The 10,800-nt window shown below is 39.9% G+C and overlaps 2 protein-coding genes across 6 annotated transcripts in view; one reads left to right on the top strand and one right to left on the bottom strand.

Moving 5' to 3' along the window:
- LOC5510587 (neuronal acetylcholine receptor subunit alpha-7) overlaps nucleotides 1-3,755 on the bottom strand; it is a 26,577-nt gene extending 22,822 nt beyond the window's left edge. Inside the window, exons 1-5 of one of the 2 annotated variants that reach the window (XM_032379791.2) lie at nucleotides 3,318-3,755; nucleotides 2,567-2,651; nucleotides 2,265-2,398; nucleotides 1,708-1,752; nucleotides 885-994 (exon numbers count right to left, since the gene is read on the bottom strand). In XM_032379791.2, coding sequence (XP_032235682.1) covers nucleotides 885-994; nucleotides 1,708-1,752; nucleotides 2,265-2,398; nucleotides 2,567-2,636 — 359 coding nt within the window. In that variant the 5' untranslated portion in view covers nucleotides 2,637-2,651; nucleotides 3,318-3,755. Of the gene's footprint in view, nucleotides 1-884; nucleotides 995-1,707; nucleotides 1,753-2,264; nucleotides 2,399-2,566; nucleotides 2,652-3,081; nucleotides 3,259-3,317 lie in introns of those variants that run through there. The other variant, XM_032379790.2, reaches the window with a different exon arrangement.
- A 1,538-nt stretch (nucleotides 3,756-5,293) lies between these two features.
- On the top strand, nucleotides 5,294-10,509 carry LOC116617253. 4 transcript variants are annotated; one of them, XM_048733610.1, is made up of 7 exons: nucleotides 5,294-5,702; nucleotides 7,020-7,073; nucleotides 7,243-7,308; nucleotides 7,471-7,711; nucleotides 7,946-8,138; nucleotides 8,284-9,849; nucleotides 10,029-10,509. In XM_048733610.1, the coding sequence occupies exons 3-6, from the start codon at nucleotides 7,254-7,256 to the stop codon at nucleotides 8,647-8,649; spliced, it is 855 nt and encodes a 284-aa protein (XP_048589567.1). In that variant the 5' UTR covers nucleotides 5,294-5,702; nucleotides 7,020-7,073; nucleotides 7,243-7,253; the 3' UTR covers nucleotides 8,650-9,849; nucleotides 10,029-10,509. The 4 variants fall into 4 exon arrangements, with proteins under 4 accessions (XP_048589567.1, XP_048589566.1, XP_048589565.1 ...); XM_048733609.1 differs by lacking the exon at nucleotides 5,294-5,702 and having other exon boundaries at nucleotides 5,968-7,073; nucleotides 8,284-8,651; nucleotides 8,871-9,849; XM_048733608.1 differs by lacking the exon at nucleotides 5,294-5,702 and having other exon boundaries at nucleotides 5,968-7,073.
- The last annotated feature ends 291 nt before the right edge of the window (nucleotides 10,510-10,800 follow it).

Here is a 10,800-nt window from a genome sequence, read left to right as displayed (position 1 = left end):
TCTCTCTCTCTCTCTCTCTCTCTCTCTCTCTCTCTCTCTCTCTCTCTCTCTCTCTCTCTCTCTCTCTCTCTCTCTCTCTCTCTCTCTCTCTCTCTCTCTCTCTCTCTCGAAATTCGAAAAAGTGGACCTGGGGCAGGAGAGTTCTCTGATAAAAATCTGATCACCCCGGAAAAAAAGGATTTTTTATACCTTTGCAGTATCTCCACAGGACGTTTTTTGTCGGATTAGAGTGATCTAGCTAATGCTTTATAGTTTTGTCTACAAATAGCACGTCTATTGAGAACCGAAAGTCGACATTCGGCCGTTGTGGTGGGTGCGTTCGCGCCCTCTGCACCCCCCTGGGTACCGGCCTGAAATGTAAAGCCCCGCCCAAACAGCAATAACACCAGAAAGCATTGCTTTCAGGTGCTTTGCCGGCCGCTTTAAGCTGACCACACAAGAGCCACAAAAAGAAAAAAAAATTGGGAATATTTAAGCACCTCCAACCATGTTTTGCAAACTGAGCAGACATTGCTGGACAAACATTGCCTTTTGCAAGGAGCTTGAAGATATCGCGTTAAAAGCCTTACAATGCGTCTGTGGGGTGATTGCCCAATTCATATTCGCTCCTAATTTTCTTTTGCTTTCGACACAAATACATTGCATTCAACCTTCATTCAGACGTCGCACTAAATGAGTCGCGCTTAATAGGTTTTGAGTAGTAACAGTTGACTTGTTTGTGAAGTTTCTATTGCGTAAAATAAAATATTTTTTCATCTTGCAAATGACTTGTGCAGCCGCTCTTAGTGCCGTGCCGAACTGAATTCTGTCGTGCCTAACAAACGTCTTTGGCACGGCAGATGCACGACGTATGAATCGGGCCTAATACTGTGTATTGGGCTTACTTATTGTAGAGGTAGATATCGGGTTTCCATAACTGGTCAGGCTCGAGGTTCACTTGGCTTATTCCACCATACTCGGAGGCGTTCCATGATAACAAGGGATTCTTCCAAATCTGCAAGATAAAGTAGTAAAACACCATTGCTACTCAATCAAGATCAAAGCTGTAGCAGGGGGTGGCGCACTGGAGGCCTGAGCCCCCAATATTTTTTTATGATTCTGTATCGTACCCCACCCCCTCCCCTATTAGGGGACTTAATAGAGACCTTAAGCAAGTCAACACGAACGGCATCAAAAACGGCGCGCGCGCTCACGAATTGCTGAAAAACGGCGTTGACGTCCGTAACAGGAAATCTAGAAAGGCATTTTCCCTATTTTTAAGTTCTACGCGCGCGGTCACGGACGTCAACGCCGTTTTTACAACAATTCGTCAGAGCGCGCGCCATTTTTGATGCCGTTCGTGTTGACTTGCTTAAGCTCTCTAATAAGATTCATGACGGCGGCGGGACGACGGCGGCGCACACGTTGTATCTCTGCGTGCGCTAAAAGTAAAACGTGGTAGCGCGCGCTGAAGTCTTCCTTGTGCGCCTACGTCACTGAAGATACATACGGGTTCTATCACTGTGGGCGACCCAGACTTATAAGTAGTGAGAAACTATTATAGCAAAATAATAACAAAAATAAAGTTTGAGACGAACTTTTAGCGACAAATTTTAGAAAGTTTTGGAGAAATAAGTTTTTTTCAAAAAACAGTTTTTGTAAACTTCAGACAACTTATATTCGCCGTTAAAACCTGGAAAGAGAAAAATAAAGGAATTTACTTCTTACCTGTCTTACGTACAGACTTAGCTTTAGCAACTCGTATTTCTCTATCTGGAAAAAGAGACAGATTGTTTAAAAGTTTCAGGGATAAATATGTTGTCCTTTTCTTTTCACTTCCCCTTTTTACTCTTCCATGTGCTCCCTCTTTCGCCAATAAACTTCTCCCATCTCAATAACCTTTTCACTTCCAGCTTTCCCTCGAAGTCACGTTCTTTTCTCCCTAATCGTCCCTTTTATAATATTCACCTCCATATAACTAATAAGGAACATGCTAATATCAATGGTGGATGGAATATTTCCAAAGCGTGGTTCAAAAATATCGAAACTAGGATATAAAAATCCCCCAGGCCTCCCTCAATTGTCTGCCCCTGAAAACAAGTATTAATTTTGCTTTAAAAGAAATGAACCCTCGGGAACCAACCCAAAATCTGCTACTGAATATGTCTGAAATAATATCTCACCAAGGGCAAATTGAATGTGATCGTTTCTCTTTTCCTTAACTGTAATTCCCGATCCTCGCACTGAACAGTGTCACCGCAGTGCTTGCAAAAAGACATACTTACAACATCGATGATTTGGTTTAGTGTGAGGGCAAAGATCGTCTTGACGGTCTCGTTCTTGTGAATCACAGGCCGTAGCTTCTTGTCGTATGTCGTGAGAAGATCACGGAGCAATCTTTCCTCATCGTCATCATACACTTCAAAATTGACGATAGAAATAAGGTCCCTCTGAAAGCATTTCCTCTTTTCTCCCTCTCCCCCTTTCCCTTAAAAATTGTTTGCGCGACCAATGGATGAAAAGAATAGCATATCACAGCATAATATGAGACATATCCAGTTAAATCCAAACCCTTATTCGTCTTTACCAGGTTTCTTGTATCCATAGCTGATGGTTATCGTAGAGAGGAGCCCGGCGACTACAAGTAGGAGTCTCATTGCGACAATTTCTCGCTGAATGACAAAATGACATACTTTGATATTTGTAATGTTCAATTTTTCATGTAGAAAGATACAAGGATTAATTGACTGAGTTAAGATTTATTTGATCTTGGAGGGAATGAGATTATATTACATGCTCTTACTATTACACTATAAGAGTCCTTTTAAAAGAACGTTCAGTTCTAAAAAAATCTAAATAAAAAAATGGTTTTCTTATTGGATAATAAAATACAGATGTTACACCTCTAGTTATACATTTACTTTGAATGTTAAGTTTGTTCTTTTATGTTTTTAGGTTAGGATAAAATTATTTATTCTTAGAAACATTTGTGGGGATCAAACAATTGTGGAAGTATCTGTTACTACTTAGCGAAAAGACATCTTGGAAGAAAATGAACATTGTCTTTGTAATATCAATTAGATTTAACTCGACAATACATACCGTTTCATTCCTACCATCTTGCCAAAATAACTTCAAATATGCAACAAGGTATCTGACACATTATTTCAATATTTCAATGATGTCGCAAACAGTTGAGCATATGGCTGTAGCAGTGCTTGATGGTTTAACAGATCAATTAATCCGTTTAAAGGGCTAAATCGCGTGCTGGGCTGTTCACAAAAGCCTCTATTCACCTGACAAACGATATTAATAAAATGCTATAAATAATTACCTACCAACACTCCATGCGACAGAATTACAAAGCGCTCTTGTCTTCTGTTGAAAAAAGCTCTAAATACTCTTGCCTTTTGACTTATGTCTCGAATATGATGAGCTTGTTGATGCTTAAAGTAAAGATTTGTAGGCTGTGGTCGACCATTAGATGTTTAAATTGCGCCCGGCTAGTGACAGAGGTGATTGTCTATCTCACATCTGTGTTCACCGAGGTCTGCTGTTAAGCGGGACTTGACAACTTCTGTTATCCCACCCAAAGTAATAATAAAGTGATCAGACTCTCACACTTCAACGATGGCCAATTATTAGAAATAGAAGAACGCACAGGGTGAATCCAGGGTTTCTCGAGAAGAGACGAGGGCGCCTATCAGCTAACTGAAACGAGAGGAAGGCGCGCACATAAATGAAACATATGGCAGGTGCGGTTTTGATCCCATACATCTCTTTTAAAATCTTGGTCTAAGGAAAAGAAAGGGAAGGTAGGGATCTAGTACGTGGGGTACGTACGTGACCTCTGTCATGGATACGTGACCTCTGTCACGCAATACGCTTGAACAAGACTAGATTATGAACCCGTCAATTGAAACCATGGTTCCCCGACCCGGGACATAGCGGGGAACGTAACATTCATGTGGTGTTAAAAGCTCGTTACTTTACCGGTTACCGGAGCCTGGGGGGGGGAGGGGGGGGGGGGGGCTCACAACTTGTTTCAAATCTTTCTTTTTTTATTATTTTCTCCTACAAGCCCCTCCCCCTCCGCGGTGCCTAAGAATAACTCTGCTTACGTTTCTTTGAGCCCCCATGTTAGTGAACTAAAGCGGGTGCATGATACACCCACTTCAGCACAGGCTACCCCAAAATTGAAAAATCAACAGACATCGATAGATAGCGAGTACACTTCAATACTATAAGAGAATTAGATTTGTTAAAAGATTATATTTGAATAAGCCGGGAAAAAGCCGAGAAAGTCGCTTATTTTATGTAAATAAGCCATCAGACGCAACACGGTAAAGCGTTAATTCCCCGCCTCCTTTCCCGCCCTGTTGAGGGCTTCTGTTAAATCCCCGGCCCCCCGGTGGAATCTTATTGTTATCTGTCTTCCTCGAGAAATTGAATAAAAGGAGCAAATCTCGAGGACCAGATTTTTTCACGAAAAAGGAGCACATCACTTGGAGCGCAGAGATGTAAAGCAGCCACCTTATGTCACGTAACTAGCTGCATTACCTCATTGTTCTATTGTATTCCCGTTCTATTGTTGTCCCCATTGTTTTGTCTGTGGTGCATCAATCTAATAAAGGTGAAGTCTTCTGAGATCTGCTTAACGACCATAAGAGCGTAGAGCTGGTTCATTTTCCTGTGTTAGCCTTTTACAGACTGACTATTTTTAGATTTGAATATGAGCTTTTAGATTTGAATATCAAAAGGAAAAGTTGAAGTGCAAACTCATCCTCGTTCCCAGGGTCCCACCCTCCCAAGATGGGTTACTTCTTTATACGGTTTTTCGTGCCTTTTTTGCTCGGTTGGCTCGAGCGTGCTATGCTCAATCTCTCTTTATCTCGGCGGGAATAGCCTTCGTGATTTTCCGTAACTTCTTTTTTAAATCCGAAATTAAAATGCCAGCGCCGTAGGCCGCGCGTGGACTATGAACTCAGGGGTGTAGCCAGGGGTGGCCCAGGGGGCCCGGGTCGCCCCTTCTAGCAGCCAAAAATCGGTAAATGTATGAGACATTATCTCAAATACAGGAGATAATTCCTTGAAAAGACCTTTTGGGCCCCCTCCTGTTAAAAATCCTGGCAACGCCGCTATAACTCAGTTTTTTGGTCATCGCGCGGGAACCCTGATTTCGCCTGCCCGCCCGCCCACTTTGTGATAATTTCGCAATACGTCTCCCCAGTAGAAAGAATGAAACTGAATACACTTTTGCACTATCCGGCATTGCTAAATTTTTTATCTGTTTAAACCCTAAATGTTGTCGAAAACCTTTTTTCACTCACGGGAACCCTGCGCCTGTTTAATTTCGCGCGCTTTTCACAACACAACTACGCTCAAAGAAATATTCGCTCGATTTATGATCCCTCGAAACCTTCAAATATTCAAGATGTGGTAGGAGAAGAGATGGAAGACAAGATTGATAGAGAATGGACAAGTTAAGCACTAAATTTCCTTTTAACCTTTTGGACCTGGTATAAAATCCTAAGAACTGTTGCTCATAAATCGACGGCACATTGAATTATTCGCGAATTGAATTGCTACCACAAACTGAATTATTCGCAAATTGAATTGCTACCACTCTAAAGAAAGGTATCTTGACAGGACAATGGCAAATGCTGGAGAAAGGGAGCATAATGAAAGGAGAAAGTATTTATTTTGTCTCTTTCAAAACGAAGGTGAGTGCTAAACCGACTTAAGCTGTGTAAAACTTTTATTCAAATTTATTATTGGTACTACCACAAGATATTTTCATATTCCATAACTTAGGAATTGTAAGTTGGGTATTTTTCCTCACTGTAAGGCCCTGGCCAAACGAGGACACATGTTGCCGGAAACATTGTCCTCTTTTGGCCAGGGCCTAATTGTAAATAAGTAACTTAAGTTAAATGGTAAAGATCGAAATGGCGTAAAGCGAGTAAACACAAAACAAAACATTCAGCCTACAGCATTTATACTTAAAGGGTATAAGAAACAAGCCCCCCCCTCGATATCATGTCATTTATATTGTTGGAATATTAAATAAAATAGTTGTAATGGATTTTATGGCTGCTGGTTCTAAAAGTAAATCAGCTCTTCATTTGTAGCACAGGAGTATAACTTTAATTATATCTCTTCTGCATATACTGCCAAACCTACACCGCTGCAGAACGTAGTGCGCACGCGCAGCCTCTTATTTCCGGCGGGAAATTGCCGGGCGCCCGCCCCTATTAAAATTGTTTAGCAAAACAAAACAAACCAGTTTCCGGCCGCGAAATTTAAAAAAAATAAGAAGTACACAAAAAAAATAAGCCTGAAAAATTTACATCACCAAGATATTGAAATTTTCTATCTCTGAAATTTTGCACCACCTACTTTACGGCCTGCACCAAAGGCGAAAATAATGGATAAGCATCGGATGTCGTACCGGCAGACCTTCGTGGTCGCCATTATAGTTGTTTTAGTTGTAGCCTCGCTGGGTTTCGTTCATGCAAACGACGATGCACAACACTGTATGATGAGTTGCAAAACTAGAAACGGAAAAGGATGCATTGGTCGACTTTACCAGCTCTCCGAGGAGCTTAGTCGTGTTGCTAAGTTGCCGGTAGGTTCGCATGTTTGCCGGCGACATTGGGATATGTTACGAAGAAGCAACTTGCGCTGCTCATGTCCCATGCACGATAAACAACAGCCCTCACGTCTGAACAAGCAACCTATTCCAAGTCGTTTTTATCCGGTATTTGACGAGATTGGGCTAACAGTGGCAGAATACCAGCCTGGTACTCGGTGGTGTTACCGGTGCAAGTTGCTCGCCTATAAGAAATTTGAAAGCCGTCCTCAAACAAGTAGAAAACCAGTCGCGGTGTATATTTTTATTCGGGAAAACAACCACTCCTCTGCAGTGCCTCTTCGCTGTAAATTGCTATGTATTTCTTCCTGTATTTTCAATCTGTTTAACAAAATATAAAAACGAGTACATAGAAAAGGCTTGAACATTCTTTCGTTCTTTTTATTAGGAAAAAGCAAATAGTAGTACATCCGCCATCAGCACAGAACAACAACTACAAAAGGTTTGTTTATTTGTACATTCTGAAGAAACACACAAATTATCTATAAAATTCAGCCTTTTTTTTTGTTTTTGTGGGAAAAAATACTTTATCAATTATTGAGAAGTAGTAGTGCAAACAATTTGTAAAAATTCTGACAAATAAGCTTTTTGACAAGTTTTTTTCCACCAAGCCAACGTGTTAATGGATAGTCAAGTATGGGACCAAATAAAGACAACAATCAAAGAATTGGATGAAGGTACAGCTGTATGATCGAATATATCTGCATGCTCTAATATTTATAATAGCTTTATCGATCAGCACCGATGTGGCTGATCATTGTTCAACCCCAGTGATGGATCAAGCCCAACTAAAACTGCAAATAATTTATTCAATAATTTATTGTCATTGCTATCAACAGGTAATTCACTGGGCCAACTAGTGCAACAATTTCAGATGGCTCTATACCATCATGCCCTCAGTAGTGAAGCTCCATTATATGAGCCAGCAGCAATGAAAGCGTTCACACAAAAACACTCTCCAGGTCTGTTTGAAATGCTTTTAAGTTCAATAACAAGGGAGGACTCCAGACTCTCAGATGAACGTCAAGCTGTACAGGAGCAAAGAACTGTTGTTCTCCTTCACACACTGGCATATTTCAGGTACCCTAAATGCTCCATTAAGACCCACCTCCCTAACCTCCAATTACTTTCCTTTCTAAAAACCCTCTAGAGGCTAAATTTTGTAATAAGCTCCCCCTTTCTATCTGCTCCAATTTCATAATTGGGCCTAGGTATGTTCAATATCATGCTTTATACTATAATTCAATGTATACAAGCTGCACCAGAACACTAGTGTTTTGTTCTTTTTTAAATGACAGAAATTTATTTTACCAGGTCTCAGAAAACTTCCACCCTACAAAAGGATGAAGGGCTATTCCTACAACATCATGGTGCTTCTAGGACAGCAATCAATTCAGGAAGGATACTTGGTTTCAGTACAAGTCCTAGAAATATTGATTCTCACAAGAAAGCACTAATAACAAAATATCCAGACATACTGATGAGAAAGGTTATCCTGGCAACAGAGGTGAGATTAGTGTGGTGCAAATTTTTATTTTAGTAAATAGTGAATAAGAGAATAATAAAAACAATACTTGAGAATAAGCAAGAACCATTTCAATTTAAACAAGCCAGTGGGATAACTGATGCTTAACTTTCTTTAAAATTTTCAGAAAGGATTCCTAATTGTACAACTGTTGGATGACTTCCATAATATTTTGACTGTTAGACTACCAACAAATCTGAAGCTATCATTAGCTACGCACATGGCTAGTGGCCTACTGGACATCCATCCTTCAATTCCTGCTGTTCCTATTCCTACAAGAGATACAAGACACAGCCGAGTGATTGTGAAGATAGGGAATGAAAATAAAATTTGCAGAGGAGGAATTGTTCTAGACTACATAAAAGAGTTGTTTCAAAGACCAGTGTTATCAAAAATGTACTTGGAAGCAAATCACCAATGCATTTCACCAAAATACATCCAACAACAACTAAAGGAATTGATGTATTCTATGGATTTTAATGTAGTTATCTAAAGGTCAGCAATCCATATAAGAAAAATACTGTTTTCTCTTTTTAAAAAATGTTTTAATATTGACACTTCCTAAATATTTTTCCAGGCACAATACTTTATTCCCCTATATGGACCTACCACCCAATAAATATGTACCTCTCACATTAGTAGAGTAAAATAAAAACAAAAACAAATATGGAACATTAAATATGCCAAATTATCATTTTTTTTCTTTTTTTGTAGGGTCTATTCTGGGTTGTCGCACGATGAGCTCTGTACCCTTGAGTCTACTAATTTAATAGATGAGTTTGAGCAATCTTTGAAAAGTATGGAGGACTATAAATCAGCCATTGATCACATATTCCTGTGCTGTCCACAACTGGAACATTACTTGAAAAAATTTGTAGTACCAGCACCCGGGGACTGGCCAACTTGGTTTTATCAAAAGAAACTCATTGCTCAAGAAGTCAATGCAGATGCCAGTTTCCTATCAGTCATCCCAGAGCAGGGCCCATTTCATGTTTTCCTGAATCTACAAGAAGATGTTGTAAAAATTTATGACTTCTTATTTAAAAAAGTGTACAAAGAGACATTTGGATCTGACTTACCCAACAAGCCAAAGCCTTTTCGCGTCAGCCTGGTAATAACTGCTGTTTTTCTGGCGTGGGGCAAATTACGTGATAAAGTTCTCCTAAAATTCAAGCTCTGCAAAGACATAGAGTATGCTTCCATTCTGTTTCTTTTAGATGAGGTGGTTCCCATATCATTCTTCCACTATCCTGTTACATTCAGGTCTGGAGACATGGACTCATATATAACAATGATGTTAAAGTTATCTCTACTGTTTATAATCTGGAAAAGGCATCATTATGACAGATCAACACTCTCGATGCTTAGTGACTTTTCTTTTCACAAACAACATTTTTCACAGTACCATGAACTTAAAAAGAAATGGATGGCTCTAATAACAGAAAAGAAAGTTGAAATCTGGCATAGTGTGCTACGCAGCTTCATTTCAAGTTATGACAGTGCTAGTCAAATTAGGGACAAAGCCCTGTCATTTGCTGCATCAAAGACAGAACAGCTCTTTCATAACTATTTAACAACACCATACAGTGGAGGTTATTCTGAAAAAGACCTAAGTTTGGTGACTGGTACAGCTGCTGATGCAATACTGAAAATCATCAAGCAAGTTGGTCAAAATCTGGGAAAAGCAAAGCAGGTATAGTAGACGTTCATCCATCCATAAGTAATTTTTTATTACCTTCGTGCAGTGCAGTGCCTGAACAATGTTTTTTTATGCAGGGAAGTAATAATAATGATTAGTCGAGCACTTGATCATAGCCTCAACTTATTTTCTTTTTCATGACTAACAATTGTGTCTATTTTTTTACATTTAAGGTTCCACAAGAAACAAATGCAAGAGGGCAGCCTAAAGGAGACATGGAATTTTTTCTTCCACATTTGATGTTTGCTCCCTGACATTTGTCTCGTTTTCACGGCAGCAGTAGAACTTTTGAGTTTAGAGTGCCAGCAAATCCCACAAACGCCGTCAAACTTGAGGATTTTACCCTCGATCCAGCAAAAAATCTTCCTGGAACCTTAACACGAGTACATTTTCTTGGTGTATGTGTAATTTTTTGCTCCTGTTAAGTCCATTTTGAGCCAAACGTTTGTGTTTATTATAACAGCTTTGGGAAACTCGTGTTTCGTTCGCCATTTTGAATGACTCTTGTCTCGCGCATGCGCAGTCGTTCTGCCGCGGTGTCTGCCAAACCAATTTTTTACCAATGCTACATACATGTATTTTCATTTTGCCAGGCATATCAAGCAATAATTTTTTCCCCTTACAAATAAAGCATTTTTGTTTCATCCTGTAAAATACCTCTGGGTGATGGGTAGCTATTTTAGGACAGTAGGAATTGTAGGAAGCATAATATATTTGGTGAATATAATATCGTCCATTGGGATCTAAATGTCATCCATTGGGACCTAAATAAGAAGTTATAGGTTCGGGGGTGGGGGGGGGGGGGGGGCTGGGGCTTGTCACGAACACTAAAGTGGCTATGGTTACTCAGTACCGTTCAAATGTTTTGGGGGCTGGAAACAATGTTGCTAGGGTTTTTAGGCAAGGGGGAAATAGGAATATAACAAGGGGTAACTAAAAAAGGGT

Source organism: Nematostella vectensis, chromosome 10 (assembly GCF_932526225.1).
Source record: "Nematostella vectensis chromosome 10, jaNemVect1.1, whole genome shotgun sequence".
In the NCBI taxonomy this organism is placed as follows: Eukaryota; Metazoa; Cnidaria; class Anthozoa; order Actiniaria; family Edwardsiidae; genus Nematostella; species Nematostella vectensis.
The sequence above is the reverse complement of the archived record's forward strand: the minus strand, read 5'-3'. Positions and strand labels throughout refer to the sequence as shown.

Excerpts from the sequence above, each read along its gene's own strand:
- LOC116617253 (XM_048733607.1), top strand. The coding sequence starts at position 8,956 with ATGGAGGACTATAAATCAGCCATTGATCACATATTCCTGTGCTGTCCA. Across the intron at positions 9,850-10,028 it reads ATCTGGGAAAAGCAAAGCAG|GTTCCACAAGAAACAAATGC; the intron begins GTATAGTAGACG and ends TTTACATTTAAG.